Source organism: Pan paniscus, chromosome 5, assembly GCF_029289425.2.
Source record: "Pan paniscus chromosome 5, NHGRI_mPanPan1-v2.0_pri, whole genome shotgun sequence".
NCBI classification, from domain to species: Eukaryota; Metazoa; Chordata; class Mammalia; order Primates; family Hominidae; genus Pan; species Pan paniscus.
In genome coordinates, this window is record NC_073254.2 from 173,054,761 (window position 1) to 173,079,557 (window position 24,797).

Sequence of the window (24,797 nt, forward strand, 5' to 3'; positions counted from 1 at the left end):
TTAACCAGGTATTTCAAATAGATTGTTACTGTTCCATAATCTCTGCACTTCCTCATTCACTTAAAACAATTTTTAATTTTAAAAAGCTTAAAAATGACCATGAAGCATCATTAAAACCTTCTCATAAAAAGCAGAAAAAGAAAGCACTTACAATTATATGACTGGACTATTTGTATTTTGATTTTAGTCCATAGGTACCTCTCGTTTGGGAGGCAGCACGTGGGGAGAGTCTGCTCTGGTAGAAAAGGAACCAGGAGTCGCTGGGTGCCCTTCCTCACTCACTGGGACATTCCATATCATTTGTGTGTGTGTTTAGACACTTCTCTTATAAAGAGAAAAACTTGAATTCTCAGAAATGAGAAGTAATGAATTAGGGCAATTTTGGGTGCTAATTCATAAGACAATCTTTATTTTTTTTAAAGAGAAAAGTAAATTTAGATCATGTTTTAGCCAATAACTTAACATAGCTAATGGAAAAATTGCTGAAAAGCAACGGCAATGACAAAATAAGATCTTCCAGATTGAATCTGCATTCGCTTCCCAAAATCATTTTGAAGAGTACCATGAAGCAAGGGGTAATACTGAGGCACGCAGTTGATGTAAATGGCATATAAATGCAAGAAACAATAGCTACGTGGTTCTCACACTCACCATTCCTCTAGGACCTGGATACTCTCCATTTTTGTAGTGTGTGTGGGTCTTCCCGCATTTTCCCCTCTTTCTTCATTCCTCACAGTGAGGCTGTAATGTAACAGAACATTTAATTTTGTCAAGGGAAATTCAATCAGTTGAAGAAAAGAATAAATTTTTCTGGAGAAACATTTCACAGGAGATCTTATATTCAACTATGTGAGAATATTTAAAGTATAAAAGAGCAATACCATTTTTAAATGATGGGCAAGCCCATGTCAAAGGGAAGAGAATAATTTTTAAATAAAATTATATAGTAAATCAGACTCCCAAAAGTGGATATTGTTAAACATTCTGACTTCATCCTTACATAATCTGAATTACTGAATATTTCTGAGATATATGATTAAATGCTTTAATATATATATATGTATATACACACACACATATGATTACCTTACTCTTTAAACAAAATGTCATTTTGATTTTTGGTTAATTCTATTCATAGTCTGTTTTCCATTAATTTTCCCCGATTGAGAGCTAATAAGATGCAATGTGTCAGAATCTAATACAGATTTTGCTAAATTTACATTGTTACCGATAATATCATTCCTTCAATTGCTAAAATCAAGCTACCAGATTTATATTTGACTTTGTTTTTGCCCTTTCACCCCAGTAAATCAATGTCCAAGGTCTTGAAAGGGACAGACCAGTAACTGAGCATTTGGAACAGGTGAGCATTGGGTGGGAGGAGTGTGTATCTGTGTGGCATAGGTTTGGGAATTCTACAGCATCATAGAGGACAGAGGATAATGCCGAAGGTTTTAGTAGCCCAGAACAAGAATAAGAATAAGAATTGTCCAATGACAATTGCTCCCTAAAGCTGAGCAGTGCTTTAGGGCAGAACACCAAAAACTCTAGGTGTAGACTAGAAACAACAGGTGAGGTCATGGGAGATACTAAGAAGCAGCGTAGAGAGAATAACTCAGTGGCTCGGGAAAATTTGAGCTCCCAAATTAGCCAACTGATCCCTCTGTCTAGAAGCCGAGGAGCTTAAGAGCCTGGCAGAGAGCACAAGAAGTTCAGATAACATCTCTCATTTGTTCCTTCTTTCACTTACTTCCTCAAAATAAGAGGCAATGGAAATGATGATTTTCTAGTGCCTGTTATGTGCTGGGCACCATTCTTTTACCATTAATATTATTATCCCCATTTTACAGATGAGCAAAGTGAGGTGCAGACCCGTCTGGGAGGCTGGCCCAAAACTGAACATTAAATAGGTGGTATAGTTGGAATTGGAAGCCTACCCTGTTCAACAACCCTGTATTTCTGAGTGCCTGCTATGAACCATGGCTGCTGATAGACACTGAGGTCATAGACCACTTACTATGTGAATGCAAAGAAGGGTCACTAAACATCGTTGGTATGGAAAGAAAGTGTTTAGGAAGAGGTGCCCAACAAGCAGTTATTCTCAATCTGGAAAGTCTGATAAGAGAAACCAAGACAATGTCTCCTTAATTCCTCTTTCATTCTCAAGTGCAAGCGTGAGGACGGAGAGAATGGAGCAAAGGGAAATATTAATTTCTGACAAGCAGGCCCATCTACAATGGAAAGTGAGGCTAGATAGGAAAACTGACCTGAGAGAGCAGACTCACTGGAAAAAGGAGAACCCAATAGGAATTGAAAAGGATTCTGTAGTCAGGAAAAGGACATAGAAAACATAGGATTTCATAGTGAAATACATTGAGTTTGCCTCTACCCATTTCTAGGGACAGGGGCAGGTTTATTGGTGTCGAACCATGGAGGGAAAGGTAATGTAGCCCAGAAGGATTCTGGGGAGCAGAAACTAGAGTGGATGGTCCCTTGGACCTGCTGCACATTGACTAGACCCTTGCTGGACGCAGCAGTCCCAGGGTTAGAGACAGCAAAGCCTTCAGCATAGTGTAATTTTGGGGAGGAATTCAGAGAGAGCACATAATTTTGGAGGTATTTGCGTGTGAGTGCTGTGAATGTGTTTGAGGTTTGAGATAGCCTAGGAAACCTCAGTCCTCTATGTCACTATACAAATAGGCCAGATAAGTATTTTAGAGGAGATTCATGAATGAGTAAGAAAGTTCTTCTCTGGAATTCGATGTATTTCCAGTCATGATGGGAAAAGTGGATGAGGGGGGGATACACTGCTGACAAAATTCTGTAAAACTTCCTGTATATATAAAATGTACAATTTTTTGGTAAATTCTATTCAGCTCTTTTTAAAATAGGAAATTGATACTCATTCTGCCAACCTTTATTGAGCTTCTATGTGTGTGTGCAAACACATATTAAGGCACTATAACACAACTAGCAAAAGAGCTCTCATCCCCTGCTTAAATAATAAACTCCTTGAGTTTATTTTTATTACATTTCCACACAGTGTCCTACAGAAGGCAGTACACATAACGCAGGTATACTTCATTTCATTAAACATCTTTGAGAAATTTTTTTCTCCGTTGTGCCTTTGCTGTAGAGTGACAAATCTGGAGTCTACAGGCATGAATCACGAGTTTCTGAACATGAATTCTGGCTCTTCTATCTGTTTCTGTGATATTTACGAACATCCCAAATGCTACCATATTAGAGCGATCATTACAAAATATTAGGTTGAGTTTACATCTTTCTTTTCTACAGATGGTAAAATATGGACACACATTTGGACTAAAACTACTTACAACAGACATTCAGTAAATGTTTAACTGTTCACTGTGCAGCTCTTGATCTACTATTGGCCACAGTCTTGCCCTGTAGAAATTGAACTTTGGCAACAGACGAATTGTCCTTTTTATTAACTGTCCTTTACTACCGGTCTTAAAAAATGGGTTTCAAGGTTTCAGTTATCAAGAACTGCTGAAAATACCATTTTAAGTTAAAGAGAAATGGAGAAAATAGACAAGGGATTAATACTTAACAGTTTGTCTGTCTTGATATTGACTAATGTCTGTCCTACCTGGTCCTGCTCCAAGTAGTGCATTGTTGTTGTTGTTTTTATTAATTCGCTGGAAATATTTGCTCTAGACCAACTTATATACGTTATATGTGTTTGAGGAAAGCCCTAAAAGGAAAATACCAGATCAACAGTTTTGAGGGTCCCATAGAGACACTTTTTTTTTTCTTTTTCTTTTTCTTTTTTTTTTTTAAGACGGAGTGTTGCTCTGTTGCCCAGGCTGGAGTGCAATGGCATGATCTCAGCTTACTGCAAGCTCCGCCTCCCGGGTTCAAGTGATTCTCCTGCCTCAGCTTCCTGAGTAGCTGGGATTACAGGCACCCGCCACCACGCCCAGCTAATTTTTGTATTTTTAGTAGAGACAGGGTTTCACCATGTTGGTCAGGCTGGTCTTGAACTCCTGACCTTGTGATCCACCCACTTTGGCCTCCCAAAATTCTGGGATTACATGTCTTGTTTTTTCTTTTTAGCCCACATCTCTCCAAGAAGAGACACTCCCCCACTGAGTTTTATGTATGTAACATTTAAAACTAACATTTCTACTTTTTAAGCAATAAAAGCCACAAAGAGAACTAAACACATACACAGTGCTCACTGTGAGGGTCTTGATCAAACCTTAAATACTTTATGGAAGAAAAGTGCCAATATCCTTGGCCAAATATACTAAAATAAGCATTTAAAATCCCATTAGAGATTTTCTAAATAGTGACTTTGAAAAGGGAGGAAAAATACTTGTGACATTTGAGAACTTAAGAAAATGTGCCCCCTCTCTATGGGCGTGGATTGTTTGTTTACAGGGGAGTGTGGACAGTGGAGTGAGAAAAAACATTACCTGCTGCCAATTATACAGTTTATCTACTGATCTGTCATCATGGATATGCGCAGGGTCTATTTTGGAAGACACTCTTCTATTGTAAGGAAAACAATTGGTTCTTAAGAAAAACTGTTAAAATGGTTGCAAAGAAGATAAAACTTACCAGTAGCCATGGTAACTCTGGGATAGAGGCTGGTCAGGAAACCACATATATTTACAGAAAAATTAAACTGAAGAATCAATAAGATGCCTAAATTTAATACAGTGTGACATCAAGGCTCCAAGAGAGAACTACTGTCACTGGTAAAAGCAGTCTATTCAATATTGAAATAGTCTCACACTGTGATATCAATCTTTTCTTTTTATTTAACAGCTTCTACCTCAAAGTTCCTGGTGCAAAAATGAAATCAACATCCTTCAGGCTCTGAAAATGAATTGGTAGATTATTCTTTAAATACTTCATTTTCAGCATTCAAGATATCACAGTAAATACTAGAGGAGTTAGCAATACTTTAGTAATGTGTATGAAACACTGGTTCATGCAACGTTCCCTGGTTGGACATAAAAGGTGAATAAGACAAAGGCTCTGCTACTGAGGAGCTCACACGGGTAAATAAACATCACATGGCATTGTGATAAGAACTCGGACAGAACTGTGCATATGGGGTTTCTTAGACACCCTTGATGGTACCTGTGCTTTTGCATAAGAGAATTGAGAAAGGCTTCACAGAAGAGGTAATGATTAAATTGGGTTGAAAATGGGCACTTGTTTGCCAGATGGAGACCTGGACAAAGGGGATCTCATTCAGAGTGGGGATAAAATCATGCAGGGGCACAATACAAATGTAGAACAGAATGGACATATCAGATGTTGCAGGGCTGGAGCAGGAGAATAAAACAGGCAGCAAAGTATGTGTTATCCAAGAAAATGATGAGGTGGACTCCAAAGGTAGAATATACCTCCTTTAGGATGGTTTAAGCTTTCCATGCTTTGTTTTCACCATTCATAATGGGGATAATGGCAATGAACTACTTCACAAGATGTAAAACAAAAAATAAAAGCTTGTGACAAAAAGGCCCATTATTACAGATGCTTAGTTGAATGGAAGGGCAAGTTGGTTGCATATTAAAATTCCAATTCCAAGTTTACCAAAGAGCTTTTTATTTCCACCTGAGTAAACAGAGACTTCTCCTTTGTCATTATTACACAACACTTCCTCATCCATTACCTTGTCACTTCCTCCTCACAACAGTCCTTGAAGGTAAGCAGGGGAGTTGTTATTAGTCATTCTTGTTTTATTTACAAGGAAACAGTTATTGGGGTTGACTTACACGATACCCACAACTCAAAATTATTAGAACTAGGATTGGAATTCCCATCTTCTGACTTCCTGTCTCAGGCTCATTTTCACTCTGCAATGCCATTTCTCTTTACATAGAAGAGTTAATTGTGGTATTGCAAGTGTTTACACAAGTGATTTTTCTTAAGGTTTGGAAAAATAAACCTCCTAGTACAATCCAGTGCATTGAGTATAAATGCCCTCTCTGAGTATCATCCCACAGCTATCACTCCATAGGAGCTGTTGCCCAGAGGCCTGAGTTTGCAGTAGAATCTGATGAAGAGTAACTTCTCAATTCCCTGGAATTTGAGATGAACAAAAAGGAGTTGTTATAGAAGGTTTTGACAGCAAAGTGTGAAAGAGGAAGGACAAAAGTAACACCGTTAATGACTGCAGATGGTGTTGCCATGGCTGAGGAGGGCCATCCTGGGAAGTATGACTTTCTTCCATTAGCAAAGATAACTTCAGGACAGGGCAACAAGGAAAGGAGAATAGAACTGATGTTTCACTTACAAAAGACTACCCACCCCCCAAAAAAACTAAAACCCCAAACCAAAAAGACACCAGAAGATGGGCTGGTAACCACATAACATACAACATTTCAGACACATAGAAACTCAATGTTAAACCTATGATTTGAACTTCACCTCTTTCATTTCTACATTTTTATAATAGAGTATGGTTTTGAGTGGGGTGGGTGGGGATGGGAACAGTGGTTAGAAATTTGTGTCTGGAAATGTTATAAAACACCTGCCTAAAAATACCCCATGTTGCCCCTCTAAAGGCTCACTCCACATTTTGTAATCATGCGCCGTGTGTCATGAAACAAGTATTTCATTTGGCTTAAGCTTTTGTTTCATGAACTTAAACTCAAGTAAAATAATCAGCTATCAAATATCTGTCCACTAGATGGCTGTGTTACCTTTATAAATACAATATTTTAACCAAGTCAGAATAAAGGAAAAACTGAAAAAAAGTTTCTGCGGGTAAATATCCTTATTTGAAAAAAAAAAAAAAAGTCTATTCATTCTCTTAAGGAGTTTTGATAATTATATCTTTCTAAGGAATCTAAAAGGAGTCATTCAGTTTTTCGGTGAGTGTTAATAATCAAACTCGAAGAGGATAAACTTAATCTTGGGAGGTTTGCATAACTGCAACCATTTTTCCTTTTTGGTATTTACAAAATATTCGGAATAGACCCCGGCCCAAAGTCATTTGATTTGGGAATACTTTAGTCTTAAAAACAGGCAGGCATACTGTTATTAACATTGTCATTATCCTTTCCGATAAGAAGTCGTTCTGCATTCCACCGTCTCATGCTGGGATAATACAGAACTTAGGTCATACATTCTTAGAACAAATAAATGAGAAAAGGGTTTTAACTACCAATAGGTAGGAAATATTTTTAATTTACAATATTTTAAAAGAGCCATCCTGAGAATGGATTCTCCACACTATTTCAATTTCTGTTTGGGTGGTACGTGAACATTCATTTCTTCTTTTGACCCATGGAAACTGAAGACAAATTTCTTCATTCTCTGATTCTCTCTCTCAGTTGCCAATTTCTTTCTATATACGCATCTGTTCGAAAAGATGGGTATCAAAAATTCCATCTTTTTATCTATATTCAATTTTCATTTGAAACTCCAAGCACTGGATTTCCTTCATGGACATATTGATTTGATTTGGAATGCCAACTTCATTTACCAACTAATTACATGGTGAAAATAGAAATCTACACTGTACATTTATGTTCAGTTAGATGACCAAAGCTTCTTATTTAGCATAAACAGAGTTTATTTTTCCTTAAAATTAAGAGAATTACAGGTCTGAATACAAAGATATACTTTACATAATACACGCCAGGCCAAGCATGGTGGCTCATGCTTGTAATCTCAGCACTTTGGGAGGCCAAGGTGGGCAGATCGCCTGAGTTCAGGAGTTCGAGACCACCCTAGGTAACATGGTGAAACCCTGTCTCTACTAAAATACAAAAAAATTAGTCAGGCATAGTGGCGTGCGCCTGTAGCCCCAGCTACTCAGGAGGCTGAGGCACAGAAATCGCTTGAGCCCCAGAGGTGGAGGTTGCAGTGAGCTGAGATGGCACCACTGCACTCCAGCTTGGGCTACAGAGTGAGACTTCATCTCAAAATAAATAAATAAATAAAAATAAAATAAAAATAAAAAATACATGCCAATCATTGGAATCTTCTATACCTCAGTTCTCACGTTGATTAAAATCCTATTTTAAGCTATTCCTTCAACCCACTGTAATTTTACCTATAATTTATAACTAAGTGAATGCCTTAATGGGAAAGCAAATATCTTAGATGTGAAAAGGCCAAATGGACTTCTATTTAGTTAGGAGCAGTAACAGTGTGACTGTTATTAAAATGGCATACGATCATTTGTGTCATGTGCATTAATTCAATTGGAGCTCAAGCTTCTGACTTTAGAAGGCTGGGTCCCTATCATAAAAAAGAGAGTGAAAAAGTTAAAACCCTGTTAGTGAATATTCAGAAATATATCTGATAGCTGGCAGGACTGCTCATTCATCTACCCATTCATCCTTTCCCTCGCATTTTCCAGTTAGTGTGTGTGTGTGAATACGTAAGGGATGAATGTGCGGGACTTCCTTGAGAACAGACACCATGGAAGACAACAATCTTGATCTGTAGAGAAACAAAACCCTGCTATATAAAAGTTACAACACTCTGGGAATCCTGCGGCTGTGCAGTGCATGCTCCAGGGCTGCTCTGACGTATACCTGTGCCGATTAATGTGAGAGCTGGGAAGCGCGAAGTGATACAGACTGAAGAAACAGCATCCGCTACCTTAACTGACAACATGCAAACAGAACCTTGCCAAGCCTGCAATAGCCAGATCCTGCACAGTCTGGTAAATTCCTCTGGGCCTGAGACTTGTAAAGGGACAGAAATAATACCTATCAATAAAGGATTACGCAGGGATTTGTGTACATTACTAATCGCATTTTACCGAGGAAGAAACCGAGGCTCAGAGGTAGTAAGTAACTTGCCAAAGGTTTCATAGTTACATGTGATAAAACTGGAATGTACTCAGGTCTGTAAAATTCCAGTGCCATGGGTCTTTCCTTATCCCATACAGCCTCTTGAAAGTCAGCTTTCCGAGGAAGACACGCCATTAGAATTTGCATGTAATTGTCAAATATGGCAAGACTACCTCTAGAACGAAACACATGAAGTTACTGTTCCACTATTACGATGGAATTGGCAGTTAAATGGCTCTGTACTTTTAAATAATCTATATTGCTTTGGCTGCGAGCGGCGGCTGATGCCTATAATCCCAACAATTTGGGAGGCTGAGGCAGGCAGATCACTTGAGGTCAGGAGTTTGAGGCTAGCCTGGCCAACATGGTGAAACCCTGTCTCCACTAAAAATACAAAAAAAAATTAGCCAGGTGTGGTGGTGCATGCCTGCAGTCCCAGCTACTCGGGAGGCTGAGGCAAGAGAATTGCTTGAACCTGGCAGGCAGAGGTTGCAGTGGGCCAAGATCGCACCACTGCACTGCAGCCTGGGTGACAGAGCAAGACTCTCTCACAAAAAAAAAAAAAAAGTATATTGCTTTATACACAAAGTGTCAGTGACAGAAATTTGTGTTTCACTTAGGAACAGATATTCCCATGCAAAAAGATGTACATTAATATGTAACATATTAATGTCTGAAACAAAGATATGGACTTTCTAGCATTTATACATGCTATAATGTATAGCACCCAGTCCGGCATGATTATTATAAAATCAATTTCATTTTCACAAAAAGTGAATTTGATTGTCTTATCTGACAAAAACAGAACAAGTAATTCTTGAATCATGTCCTAAAATAGCAGGCAGATTGTAATAGGTCTACCACACCTAGACCATGAAAGACAGTAGGTTAGGCCCATAAGAAATAATGAAGAATTTTAATGAGAGAAGCAAAAGTAGGGTTAATACTTAATTTGATCAGGTGTAACACAACTATGAAATTTTATAAATAAGGGTAGCAAAGAAGTCAACCTCATTTTTGCATTATTGATTGGAATTTTCTGGAGGAATTTGTTAAATATTGTCCAGGTAGCTAATAAAGTTGACCTGGATTTGGAATGGTTGAATTTCATATTGCCTTGGAAAAGGAATAATTTGCTTTGAATGAGTCAGGAAGGAAAATCCAACTTCTCTCAAAGCAAACCTTCACCCTGAAGGAGGAGCATATGGGGTCTTAAGAGTCTTCAAAGAGGGGCTCACTCATTTTCTCTGTCAGTAGCTTTTCTTTCTCCAAGTTCTTCCTCGTTGTACATCTTACAGAGAAGCTTGGTTCTCTCAAAGTTCACCAAGAAGCCCCCCTGGCTGGTCAAATCACAAAATGTTTTATGATTCTTATTGTATTGGACTTCTCTGGTGTATTTGCAACCTCAGACTTCCCTTTGTGAAACTCTCAATTCTCTTGGCTTCTGTAACAGTCCCTTGTTGTGTTTTATTTTATTTTTCTGAGACAGGGTCTCACTCAGGCTTGAGTGCAGTCATGTGATCATGGCTCACTGCAGCCTCAACTCTTGGGCTCAAGCCATCCTCCTACAACACTCTCCTGAGTAGCTGGGACTACAGGTGTGTATTACCACACTCGGCTAATTTTTAAAATTTTTTGTAGAGATGGGGACTCACTATGTTGCCTAGGCTGGTCTCGAACTCCTGGATTCAAGCTTTCCTCCTGCCATGTCCTCCCAAAGTGCTAGGATTACAGTTGTGGGCCACTGTGCCCGGCCCCCTTGCTGCGTTTTGCATGTCATTTCTCACATCACTTCTTCTCCACTGTGTTTGCAACTCTCTCACTCCTCTATTGTTCTTTAAATGTGGTGTGTCCTGAGGTTTCTGTCTGTAGCTCCCTGCTTTTCACCCTGGAATACTCACCAGGGCCAATCATTCTCATCTCTTGCAACTGGTGAGTCCCAGATTGTCATATTTCATCCACGCTTGTCTTGCAAGCTTCAAATTCATTTATACAACTAACTCTTGGATACCTCAATCAGAGCAAGTTGAACTCATCTTTGTATCCTTGGCCTAAATAACTTCCTATTGCAGTGTCCTCTCATTTGATGGGATCACCAGCAACCCAGCTACTCATGCAAGCAATATGGAGTCATCCTTCTCTTTCTTGTCTATCATTAATTCTTGGCAGTATATCCTAATTTTTTCTTGAATATGCACTTCTCTCCATCCCTTTTATTGTCTCTTTCTGTTGGGCCCCACCATCTCTCACCAAGGCTATTATAAAAGTCTCTTAACATCCCCCTTACTTTTTGTATTTTCTTCCATACATTTTCCATTCCCTCAGGAGAATACTAAAAATATAAAATGGACTTTGTCCCCTCCTTACGTAAAACCCTTCAATTGCTTCCCATCTCTAAAAAGGTGTAAACTCCTTAATAAGGTGGAAAAGATATTTGATTATTTGTCATTGCCTATCTCCCTAGTCTTCTATTTTGTTCTTCTTGACTTTATATCCCAGAAATGCTAAACAGATTTAGTGCTCCCTCCCCAAATTCATTCCCTCTGTACTACTAATTGGTAGTACTACTACCTTTAAAACACACACACACACACACAGACACACACACACACACACACACAGGAGCATGAAGAAAAATGGTGCATAAAAAAAAATCTGGTGGCCTGGGAGAATGTGCCTGTAATTTTTGAAAAGAATTTCTGTGACACAAGTTTTTATATTTCATAAAGTAGGCTCAATTGGCAAATCCAAATCCGTCACCCATTCAACAAACGTTAAACACCTACTAATACTGGCCAAATAATGTAAGCCAAAATATGCATTTTTTACTTTTTTTTTTTTTTTGAGACAGAGTCTCTCTGTTGCCCAGGCTGGAGTGCAGTGGCGCAATCTTGGCTCACTGCAACCTCAGCCCCCCAGGTTCAAGCGATTCTCCTGCCTCCGCCTCCTGAGTAGCTGGGATTACAGGCGCATGCCACCACACCCAGCTAATTTTTGTATTTTTAGTACAGACAGGGTTTCACCATGTTGGTCAGGCTGGTCTCAAACTCCTGACCTCATGATCCACCCACCTCGGCCTCCCAAAGGGCTGGGATTACAGGCATAAGCCACCACACCCGGCCTATTTTTTGCTATTTTAATGCATGAAACTTCAGTTATCTGTTTACAAAAATGCCTGGCAGCAATGACCAATATGGAGTTTTGTGAATTCAAATACAAGATCTATGTAATATAATTTTTACCGAAGGTATTAACCTAAAAAACAACAACATGGGGCAGACAGGAGTATCACTCGTATAAAAAATGGTTCAGTGGGTTGGTGAGTCAAACTCTGACCTTTCACGTGTTCAGCCTTCTCTAGGGCAGAGGGAGCCATGGCCATGGGTATGAACAGCACCAGTCTATTACCAAGGTCATCTCCGAAGCTCTGGTACATCCTGGCCCATCCAGACATAGATAGTCCTCACTGCATTGCCATGTAGAGTGAGTCAGCTTTGGCTGAAATTTGAGTTTTTTGTCCGGGTCTGAACCTTGAGGCTGACTGGGGTATCTGGGGTCAGCAGACCTCACCGTGCAGAGCCCTGTCACCAAATGCACCTGCCACCTCTTTATCTACAATTTCTTCCTCCTGGCTTCTTGGGACTCTGGACTTCTTCACCAGAGTGAGGCTCCTTCTACCATTAACTCTCATTCAGTCCATAGTCCAGTCCATAGTCCTATTGTCCACTCTGGTTTTGTGTATATGGCCTGAGAAACTTGGGTTCATTTTGATAGATGTCTTTTGATTGTGTAAAGTTGATATAACTGATAAAAACATTGAGGAAATTTACCCATGCCATGGCAAGATGGAGTTTCCAAACTGGAGACTTCTGTATTGCTACTTTGTAAGTGATATGTATGATGGTCTGTTTACAAGTACTCTGGAAATCTTGTGCAGTGTGAGTTATTCTGCAGGAATAACGTATTCTGCCATGTGAGATGAATCAGCTCTCTGAGGGTGACAGGCACAGAGGAAACCATGTATTCCCTGGTGCCTCAGATGAAATGATTCACCTTGCCTGTGTGAGGAGTTTTATTTCCAGGGAGTGGTTTCTTTACCATGGTGCAGGCATGGATTTTTGTTTTTCCTTTCAAAAAATATCCTTTGACTTTTAAAGCATGCATCTTAGTATTTCCTTTGGCAGAGAGCGAAAGTGTGACAGCATCAGAGGATAAAACAGGACATTATTTTTGCACTGTTTTGAATTACAGAGGCCATGGTACTTGTTAGAAACGGAGGGAGGGGCAGCCCAAAGCATATTTATGAAGCACTTAACATTTACTCAGTGAGATCCATCCCATGGTCTGGAAACTCTGGGAACTAATGTATCCAAAAAAGAGACAATTTTAGCTTTCAAAAGGCTAGTTAATTTACTAAATTCAGTCTGTGACCAATTTCTCTTGAGAAGAGTCCAGCGCAGTGGGCCAAATCTCATGGGCAATACCGGGAGAGCATGAGATTGTGAATTCAACTGAGAAAGTTGTGTTTGGAAATGGCTCATATCAAACCTGGAAATGAAACGCTTGGAAGCGTCACATTAAAGTGGACCAAACAACGGGACTAGACATTCAGAGGCTTGCATCTCAGTTCCACCTCGATCCCTAATGGGTCTACTGACATCAGCAAGCCATCAGTTTCCTTACCTGTAAAAATAGACACAACATTTTCCAAACGTTGTTGTTGTTGTTTTTTTTTCAAATGAAAGCTTATACCTAAGTCTAATTTATAAAGTAGCTAAAGACAGAACCATTCTCTTGGAAACTGCAAGCTGGAGCCAGGGCTGTGGCCAGTGATACTTCATTCTTCTCCTCTCCACAGCCGTCATCTCACCACCATGATGTGCCAAGCAGAGGGCAACGTAAACATTTTGGAGAGATGGTAGCTGAGGTCTCTGAAGTTCTAATTTTTACACACAGGGAACCCTGTTTTGCTTGATGGGACACCCACAGAAGCGTCAGTATTAAAAGAGGAATTAGTACCTGAAGATTTTATGTGAAAAAGTAGCATGGGTTATTTTAACGCAACCTCTGAATGATGTTGCAAGAGAGTTCGTAGGACAATTTGAAAATGAGCTTTAAGCTCATAATAAACTTTGAAAGCTCTGCCTTTCCTATGGCCATTTTGATGCCCCTCCTTTTTGTAAGCACACAGCAGTTTCTAGTCTGCCCTGCACTTTTATATGTGTTATCTCACATGTGAGCATCTGAACAACCTCGCTGCTTCACGCTGTCCTGACTGAAGGCAGTTTGAGAGGAGCCTTCAGTATCTTTCAAAGTTTTCTTTCTTATAAAGAAAAGGGAAGAAGGTTACTATCTGAAGAAACGAGACATTCCACTTGCCAGTGTCAACCTTGAACCTGTAGACAAATGGTCTTGACAAAATGGTCTCTTCACCCTAGCTTGGTCCCATGAATAGAAGGTCTTGCATGTTTATAGAGTGTCCATTTTATGCCCTGGATTTGGGCATCCATTGCTTGTGTATTTAAGGATGTTAATGGTTCTAAACCACATCCTCCTGTTTTCTCTTCTTTAATTGCAAGGGCTATGAGGAGAAAAGGGAGATAAGGAGAGAGACTGACATGGGGGGAGAAAGTGCCTCTATGACAGAGATAGAGAATGGACCAGCTTAAATCACTATGAAGCCTAAATTCTAAACAGTTTAGAATTTTGAAAGAAACTGTGGAAACATTCAGCAGTTATGTACTCACTCTCTGTATCCTCCCCGCAAAAAATGTGGTGGTAATGTTATAAAGACAGGAATCTATTTAAAAATGAGAGAAGAGCTGACAATGAAATATGAATGAGAAGTGCAAATTTGAGGGAAATATTACACTGTTTAAAAACCCATAACATGAAGCTTAGGGTGAGGTATTTATATTTATTACTAGATACAGAAATTTATTTTCTTACCACTCTATTTCCTTAAAAGGAAGTAAATTCAGCCACATGACAACTGGTCCCATTCACGAATGACAGTTACTTCATATTTTGATTTCTAACTTTTTTTTTTTAGTCCCTAAATTACATTTTTAGTGTTTCTTTTTGTTCTGCTCCTTTGACCTAGCCTGGAAAATCTGAAGAACATTTATTTCTTTTTCTTTTTACTTCAGAAAGCCTGTACAATTTTCTTTTATAAACTTGAAGTATAAAAATAATAATATTTTAAAAACATATGGGTAAAGGACATTTTCATTTGCAATAAGACAATATAGTCATAATTAAAATCCATAGTTCAAGGAACTTTAACTTTTATCCTTTTAAAAAAATTAAGTGGCCAGGCACAGTGGCTCATGGCTGTAAATCTCAGCACTTTTGAGAGGCTGAGGCATTTTAGGATTGCTTGAGCCCAGGAGTTCAAGACCAGCCCAAGCAACATAGCAAGACGCTGACTCCACTAAAAAAAAAAAAAAAAAAATTAGCCAGGTGTGGTGGCATGCACCTGTAGTCCCAGCTACTGGGGAGGCTGAGGAGTTGGAGCTTACAGTGAGCTGTGACTGTGCCACTGCAATCAAGCCTGCATGACAGAGCAGATTTTGTCTCAAATACAAATAAATAAATAAATAATAATCAAGTGGTTTATAATAATTAGAAATTTTCTATCATTTATCATATATAGAAGGACTTGTAAATTTACAGACTGTATATTTTATGGCCTAGACTCAGGCATCCAATGTTCATTGACAAGAAATGCAGTTCCTGACAAGGGCATTGCTAGTCTAGAGCTAACAGAGCATGCAGCCAATGTACCCAATGTTTGGGGATCTACTCTAGAGGTGTAGAGAGTTGATGCAGCTTCTGAAAGCTGTTTTGTTCTCCATCTATTGTCTGTGTACTGCAATAATCTCTTGCTCATGTGCTAATGTTAAATGTTTTGTTATTTAATGTGTCCTTTAAAAATTGATAAAAGCAAATCTCACTAAATATTTATATGGCAGCTAATACATATAGCACAAAGAAACTTCAGTATTCTATCTGTTCTGGTGTTTTAATCCCAAAGCAATTTAGAAATAAGTTTTGGCAGCTAAGGAAAATCATATACCGATTACAGGAACCTGGTATAGTGCAAATGAGCACTAGAAGTCTATTCCTCAACCTTGTGTAACAATATATTGGTGATGTTTTATACAGAATTTAAAATAAAATAGCTTTCTTTTCCAAGATAATTTTTGTGTTATAGCCACAAACTGATCTTTTTTAAAAACAGTATTTCAAGCCAGTTCCTCTTTAAAGTGATCTTCATTTTCCAATATGAAGTGTTCCATAGCCCAGAGAGCTAACTCTTATTAAATGCTTACTGTGTGTCAGACACTGCTCTTGGCTTGTTATGTATTTTATCTCATTTAATTTTACAATGGCCTTACGAGGCAGGGATTTTTATTACTGGCATTTAACTAACTTGCTGAAGGTCACACAGATAGAGATGGGTAAGGATAAGATTTGAACCCCGGCAGTCTGACTTCAGAACCACTATAGTAAGTCATTACATGGTACTTCACAGATTAAGACCAGAGCTAGATAATCTCTTTAGGCATGACACAGAAAAAGATTACACAACTATGATTGAAATATTTACTTCATCTCAAACTCTGTTTCCTCCATCTTAAATCATTAAGGCTTAATAATGAAAGAAAACAAATTATGTATATGATATGGTTTGGCCGTGTCCCCACCCAAATCTCATTTGAATTGTAGCTCTCATAATCCCCATGTGTCATGGGAAGGATGCGGTGGCAGGTAATTGAATCATGGGGATGGTTTTTTTCCCACGCTGTCCTCATGACAGTGAATAAATCTGACGAGATCTGATGGTTTTATAAAGGGCAGTTCCCCTGCACATGCACTCTTGCCTGCCACAATGTAAGACATGCCTTTGCTCCTCCTTTACCTTCTGCCATGATTGTGAGGCCTCCCCAGCCCTGTGGAACTGTGAGTCCATTAAACCTCTTTTTCTTTATAAATTACCCAGCCTCAGGTACTTCTTTATAGCAGCATAAAAATGGACTAATACAGTATGACTTTCTGTAACAAAGAATCATCATCTGGGAAGCAATATTGATATCTATAAAAACTACTTAAGCTTTCCAGATTACTACAATGACTGATGTTTTTCTGAAACTGGAGTTTTCTAGAGTGGATGGAACTTGTTCATCACCAAGGGTACCACTCTAGTACAGCCCTCTTTACCTTCTTTTGGCCACAATGATACAACGTTTTGCCATATCAAAAAAGAAACCTCAATATATGTTGGGAAACTGTAGAGATAATACACAGAGAGATGACTCCAACATATGGGCCTTTCTCTAGGTTCTGAATTAGTCTGGGGAGACCCAGAAGACCACTGCTGGGCTAGAAGATCCACTTGTAAACTGTATGTTAAAAGACCCCAAAATGTATGGTTCAAAGGAAAGTTCCATGAAGTCTAGCATCCCCTTGAGGAATCTCATCTGCATAAATGTTAGGCACTTTATGAATCCGGAACTCGAGCAGGTTCTCTGAGCTCCCTGGATCACGGATGTTTAGCACTAGATGGCACCTTGGGAATTAGCTTGTCTAACTCTTCATCATTTTGCCAATGAGGAAATCAAAGGACAAAGAGATTATGAGTTTGCATGATGTCCCAGAGCCTGCCAGTGATAACACCACAGTGGGAAGCAGGTTCTCTGGCTCTAATTTCAGGATTTTTCAATGAACTGAGTTGGACTTCATTCCAAGCACAGCCACTGACCTTTTAGATAGGTAGTTGTGAGTCAATGACTCTTCTCTCTGTCCTTATTGGCAGGAATTCTGGGCAGAGGTTGTTACCCTGACTTACAGTTATCTGGTCATACAGCTGAATGCTCAACACCCTATCAAGTAGCAGCAGAGAACTAAAAAAAAAAAAAACACATTCAATACTACATGCAATATTACTAGATGTTATTTTAATGTTCTTGACTGTAACATTGGAGAATATTGCTTATTGATAAATACAAATGTAACTAAAATCTTATTTTTACCCATATCTTTAAGAAGCATGGATGGAGAAAAACATGATATAAAACACCTCTTCATTTTTTTTACCTTATTATCAATTTAAATGTAGATTTTGGGGAAATATTATATATTTTGTTTGTGAAAGTATTTGCATTAAACCAATGATAGTCTTCAATAAGTCCTACTTGCAAAGAAAGAACAAAAAAAGACATGTTGAGCAGTTTCTACAGTTCTGAGATTTGGCATGCATGTTCACACTAGTGCCTGCCAAGCCTGGGTGTGGCATCCTACAGGTAACATGACATACCAGGAGCAGCTGCAACAACAGCACCAACAAAAGCAACAGGTGTTGTTGGGCCTCTGGTTTCCAGGCGCTTGAGACACGGCAGGTGTTCCTTCATTTTGGGACTGCTGCCTTTTTCGCATTTCAGCTACTTCAGGACCCAGTTGGCTGAAAGAGATAAAACAAACAATTGGGTATGAAAAAAGCAATAAGGATAAGTTGCGTATGCTGAAGGAAGGCTCATTTCACTAAGGAAGGAGGGAGGTAATTTAAGAAAAGGTAAAATAAGGAAGCTTGAGAGGCCAAACTAAAAATTCTCGGGAAAACTTTTTAGAAGAATATACTAAAAACTTTGGGGAGGAACGTCTACCTTGAGCTGCTGCATAAAATTATAGCAGCAAAGTTGCCACGTAATCAAGATTGTTGGTAAAGTAAATATGATAAGGTTTGAAAATTTATTTTTAACTTCCTTCTTTACTCAAGAATGATTAAATCTGCCTTTTTTATGGACACCATTCGGTGATTATAGAGGGTGTATGTAACTCGTTTTTCCACTAATGTTTACAGTAAGGTAAATTGAGCTTTATAAATGATTGTTGCATGGTTTCTAACTATATAAGAGTATGAGGAAGATCAAGTTTATTCTTGGCGCCCTCTCACTTCCTTTGAAACACAATATCCTTTTTGGCACTTTTGACTCATCCTCCAGAGGCCTAACCTTAATAACATTACCAAAAGGCCTTATTTTCTGTTAGGTGTCAGTGTTGCAAAGGCATTAGCTTCTCTTCTTCCATCCCCCAAATTTATTTTTATTTAACGGAGGCTTGGGGGAAAATAAAAGTCATTAAATTCAGGGGAATTACTCTGGTGGAATTTATATATCATGGCAGATAAAATAAATATTGGGATACAGAATGTCCTATCTGTGATCTTACAAATAAGGCCAAATGAGTTGCTACCTATTTATAGGACCAATCCTGATCTAAGACTGTATTGAGGATTAAAATAAAAAGTTTTGTCTTTGAGTAATATCAAATTTAGCATGAACTCTTAGAAAAAGTAATGCAATCTACTGAATGATGTTTTTCATAAATAGGCAATGTATGTAAATCATACACATATATTGTCAAATGTGTGGCTGAGAGCAGTACTTATTAAAACTATAAAGTGCTTCAGGTTATTTTGGCATTATGAGCTATTATTTTAAAATGATATTTTCAGTTCTGAATACAATGATAAACACTTTAAAAAATACTGTATTCTTGAAAACCAGATAAACATATTTTTCGACCAGAAACAGAGCAGAAAACCACAGTCGTAGGTGAATGGGGTCTAAAGCCACAGTAATTCTGCAATTCAGATATTGAAACAGAAGCGGGCAAAGGTCCACACTCCAGTGAGGTGTCAGATGCTCCCCTAGGAGGAGTGGGAGTCTGATTCCAGGTTGCCTGCAAAAAATCAGGGGCTGTGATTGTGCCATTCATAAAAAGGTACTGAAAAAATAATTTCTACGATTCAGTAATGCCTAGCTGCAGACAGGGTAGGATGCAGAGAAAGCCATCCAGATCAGACTTCAGCCAATCAGCTTATTTGTTCAGTGACTGGGTCAGGGAATTTTCCAAAATCACTGGCAGATGGCAGGGAATCCTGAGATACTGATAAAAGAGCTGCTTCAAGACTAAGGGTCTTAAGGGATTAGTGGAAACAAATGAAAAGCATTACATTATGAAGAGTAAGTGACAGTAAGAAATACATCTCTCACTCAATGTGTTACCTGAAAGCAAAAATCCATATTAACACCAGAAAACAGACAACCAACTCAACAATTAGGAGATTAATATATTCCTGATCAAATGCTAATAACAGAATCACCTAAAATTAGTTTAACAAACATATATTTAAGATAAACAATGTGATAAATGAAAGGATACAATTTAAATGGGAGAACAATAAATTATAAAACATATCTGACTTCCCCTTTTCCAATTTGGATGCCTTTTGGATACATGCACCTCCATGTTGACTGCAGCACTATTCACAATAGCCAAGATATGGAATCAACCAAGGTGTCCAAAACCAGATTAATGAATAAAGAAAATGCGGTATATATACATCATGGAATACTAATTTAGCCATTAAAAATAATGAAACCCTGTCATTCACAGCAACATGGATGGAACTGGAAGATATTATATTAAGTGAAATAAGCAAGGAACAGAAGTTAAATACCACATATTCTCACTCATATGTAGAAGTTTAAAAAACATTGATTTCATAGAAGTAAAAAGAAGGACATAGCATACCAGAGGCTGGGAAGGGCAGGAGTAAGGGAGGGATATGGATACATTTTTTAAGGGATATAAAATGGCAGCTAGATAGGAGGAATAAGTTATAGTGTTCCACATCGCTGTAGGATGACTAAAGTTAACAATAATATATAGTTTTAAATAGCTGGAAGGAGGATATTGAAAATTCCCAACACAGAGTAATGATAAATGTTTAAGACGATGAATATGGTAATGATCCTTTATTACCATAGAGTGATAAGTGACCTTATCACTCTACATTTTATGTACTGGAACATCATTATGTACCCCATGAATATGTACAATTATTATTTGTCAATTAAAAATAAATAATAAAATAAATTATAAAACAAAAATTGGCAAATATGAAATAAGAAAAGACATAACGGGAATGTAAAAACAAACACAAATAGCTATTAAAAGATTTACACATAATCATTTCTTTCCCAAACAATCCCGAAGATGGTGCCAAGGAATATACTCAGAATTCAGCAAAGAGTGATGAAAAGCTACAACATGAAAAGAGAATTGAGATAAGCAGACCAGTAACATTGAAAGGCCCCAATATATACCCAACAAGATTTTCTTCATAAGGGGAAAAATAATGGATTGTCAGGAAAGTCATAATATTTTAAGGAAAATTGGCCAAGAACTCCCTAGAACTGGAAGAAAACAAAACAGAACAAAGCCTCACATAAAGGAGTATACCACATGCTGAGTAGGATGAATAAAAATAAAAATAAATCTACACTTATAAACAAAATAGTAAAAACACATCTAGATGATAAAGACAAAAGCTGAATTACCCACACACAAGTAATGCTTTGATTGCCAGTGGACTTTCCATGAGCAATATTAGATGCTGAAGATGGTGGGCAATGGAGTTATGTGTTCCAAGTGCTGAGGGATAATAATCATCCTACAATTTTATATGCACCTAAGTAAAAATTCAAGAGTGAAGATTATTTCTGATAAACTCACTGAGTTGATTACTCAAATATTTGCTGGAACCTACTTCCGTCAGAAGAAAACAAAATTAGAGGGAAGGGGTAGAATATAAGAAACAGAACTGAAATTGGTAAAATAGGATGCTGAACTTAATGACCTGGCTAAAATAAAAGTCTACGTTTCTCTGTTTAGATACACTCAAGAATTAAATTTAAGACTACATCAATTACGAAAATGGGTGGGCTGCCCTAACCCTCTAATGAAACAGATTTTGTAGACATCTCAATGTCCCCATATTATTAAGTCCAAGAGTTATTTTGCCATCTCCTTCTGGGCCAACAGCATTTTACACTACAATGGACAGAATTTGCCCTTGCAAAATATATTTGTTGAAGTCCAAACCCCAATTGTGATGGATAAAAGCTGGGGCCTTTGGGAGGTAATTAGCTCATGATAGCTGAGCTCTCATGAATGGGATTAGTGCCCTTATAAGAAGAGGCCAGGGAACTGGATTGCTTTTCCCCACCATGTGAGGATACAGAAAGACAATCTTCTACAACCAGGAAGCAGGCCCTCACCAGACACCAAATAGGCCACCATCTTGATCTTATACTTCCCAGCCAACAAAACTGTGAAAAACAAATTTACGTTGTTTTTAAGCTACCCAACTATGATACTTTGTCTACAGTAGTCCAAACTGACTATTTTAACTCCACCCTCTTTGAAATACTTTCTTCTCTTGCCTCCTGGGCACCATACTCACCTGTCTGCTTTCTCATCACTTCTTTGCAGTCTATTTTCTTGTTTCCTTTTCATCCTCCTCGCTTTCAAATTTTGAATGGCCACAGTGTTCTGTCTTTCTTCTCTATCACTTCTTTGATGAACTCATTGAGACTTTTTTGGGTCTACCAGCTTTCTGCACAAAATCCTCAAATTTACATGCCCAGTGAAGATAATTTTCCTGAATTCAGGATGCAAATATCCAACTACCTACTCAATATCTTCACTTGGCTTTCTCAAACTTAACATGCTCTAATCTGCCCTCATTATCTTTTCCCAAAAACGTGTTCTTCCCACAGTTTCTCCAATTTTACTGAATGAAAAGCCTCATACTTCTCATTTTTCACACCAAAAAATCCTGGACTCATCCTTGATTCCTCTATTTCATCTGGATGTCACATCAGCAGATCAGCAAATGTGAGACTTCTTAACTGGTATCTGCTACCCATCTTCTGTTTCTACCACCTCCTATCTCCTTCTATTACAATTCCATTTTATTCTATTCTCAAGACAGCAGCCAGGATGAGCCTTTCAAACCTAAGTCAGATAATTTCAGCAAAGACTCTTCCATTCAAATCCAATCCAAAACCTCCAGTGGCTTACCATCTTATTCACAGTGAAGTTCTTACAGTCTGCTTTTTTGTTACTCCCCTGAATGTATCTCCTTTTCTCTGCCTCTTGTTGTCTGTTTCAATCACAATGGCCTCCTTGCTGTTCCTCAGCCATGCTTGGTACAATTACGTGTCAAGACCTTTGCACTTGTTTCACACTTAGGGTTTCACTCCTTCCAGTATTTACTGAAATGTTACATTCTCCTTGAAGCCTTCATGACCATCTTATTTAAAAATGAACTCCCTCACCCCATCCCCAGTATGACCTGTTACCCTTTCCTGTTTAACTTGTCTCCATATAATATATCATCACTAGTCATACTACAAGTTTTACCTGTTTGTTTGTCTAACCAAGTAGCCAATAAATCTGATGAAGGTAGACACTTTTGTCTGTTTTGTTCATTGTTGTAACAATGCTTGGCACATACCAGGTACACAAATATTTGTAGAATGGTGAATTTTACAGCATTCCTATTAACGATAAGAAGAAAACAATAAAGTCTATATACCCAACATTCAAAATTATTAATTTTGCAGCCAATGCAACAAAATTAGAAAAAATAAATAAAAATTGGAAAAGAAAATACAAACTTTACTATTTACAAATGATATGGTTATCAACATAAAACTTCCAAGAGATTCGGCAGATAAGTATTAGAGGCAGTTCAAGAGGGATGCCAGTTTAAGCTTTAAAATATCATATACTTCTAATACACTAGCAATAATGAATTTGAATATATAAGAGAAATAAAGGCATAGTTCAATAGCAAAACCAAAACAGTAACTGGTAATATTTATAACAAAAATTGTATAAGAACTCTATAGAAATATTACAAAACTTTATCAAAAAACATAAAATAAGACCTGAATACAGAGTTGGGTTATCTTCTCAAGTGGGAAGACCAAAATCTTAATTGTCCTAAATTATTTTATAAATTCAAGGCCGGGCATGGTGGCTCACACCTGTAATCCCAGCACTTTGGGAGGCCGAGGCGGGTGGATCACGAGATCAGGAGATCGAGACCATCCTGGCTAACATGGTGAAACCCCGTCTCTACTAAAAATACAAAAAATTAGCCAGGTGTGGTGGCGGGCAACTGTAGTCCCAGCTACGTGGGAGGCTGAGGCAGGAGAATGGCATGAACCTGGGAGGAGGAGCTTGCAGTGAGCTGAGATCGCACCACTGCACTCCAGCCTGGGCAACAGAGTGAGACTCCTTCTCAAAATAAATAAATAAATAAATAAATTCAATGTGATCGCAGTAAAAATTCTAATTCAATCATTCATGGAACTTAACAAATGAATTCTAAAACTTACATGGAAGACTGAAGACATGTCTGAAAATAAAAATAAGTGGGGGTGTTTGTTCTATCAATAATATAGAAGTCATAATAATTAGGCAATGGCATGGGAACAGATATGTAGATCAAAATAATAAAACTCTCAGAGAGCTGAGTAACCTTCAGGCATTTATGCAATCCTGGCTTAAATTAGAGTATGCATCTTTATCATTTAGGAATGACAGACTACTCAAAAATGGTGTTGAGATATTTGCACTTACATATAAAAAATTACACCTCCAAGTGATAATACATGCAAAAATAAACTCAAAACATGAATACAAAAATAGATGTTACAAATTCTAAAACTGTCATAAAAATGTAGACTATAGCTTCAGAGCAGAAAAGGATTTCTTACTATAAGATCAAGCTCAAAAGGAAAAGCTTTTTTAATATAGTTTAATTTATTAAAAAGTTTTGAGCAAATAAGGAAACAATAAAATAGAAACAAGAAAAATAGAGAATCATACTGGAAGATACAAAGGAATATTATCCATAATAGTAAGTAACACATTGCAATTTAACAACATAAAAACCTAATAGAAAAATTGGCAAACAAATTTGCAGGCGGGTCATAAAAGAGGAAAATATAAATACTCCAAATTAAATGAATAGATGCTCAGAACTATTAATCAGAGAAATGTGGATAAAAAAGTATTCCACATCCAAATTTTCCACTGTTAAAAAGTCATACAATATCAATTTTGGAAGAGTACTTGGGTAAA

At 37.9% G+C, this 24,797-nt stretch overlaps 1 protein-coding gene across 1 annotated transcript in view; it reads right to left on the minus strand.

The window, feature by feature from the left end:
* The window catches only part of RGS17 (regulator of G protein signaling 17), a 126,383-nt gene that overhangs the window by 21,346 nt on the left and 80,240 nt on the right, over nt 1-24,797 (minus strand). The window contains exons 2-3 of the mRNA XM_034963104.3: nt 18,112-18,255; nt 652-741 (exon numbers count right to left, since the gene is read on the minus strand). Coding sequence (XP_034818995.1) covers nt 652-741; nt 18,112-18,255 — 234 coding nt within the window. The remainder of the gene's footprint in view (nt 1-651; nt 742-18,111; nt 18,256-24,797) is intronic.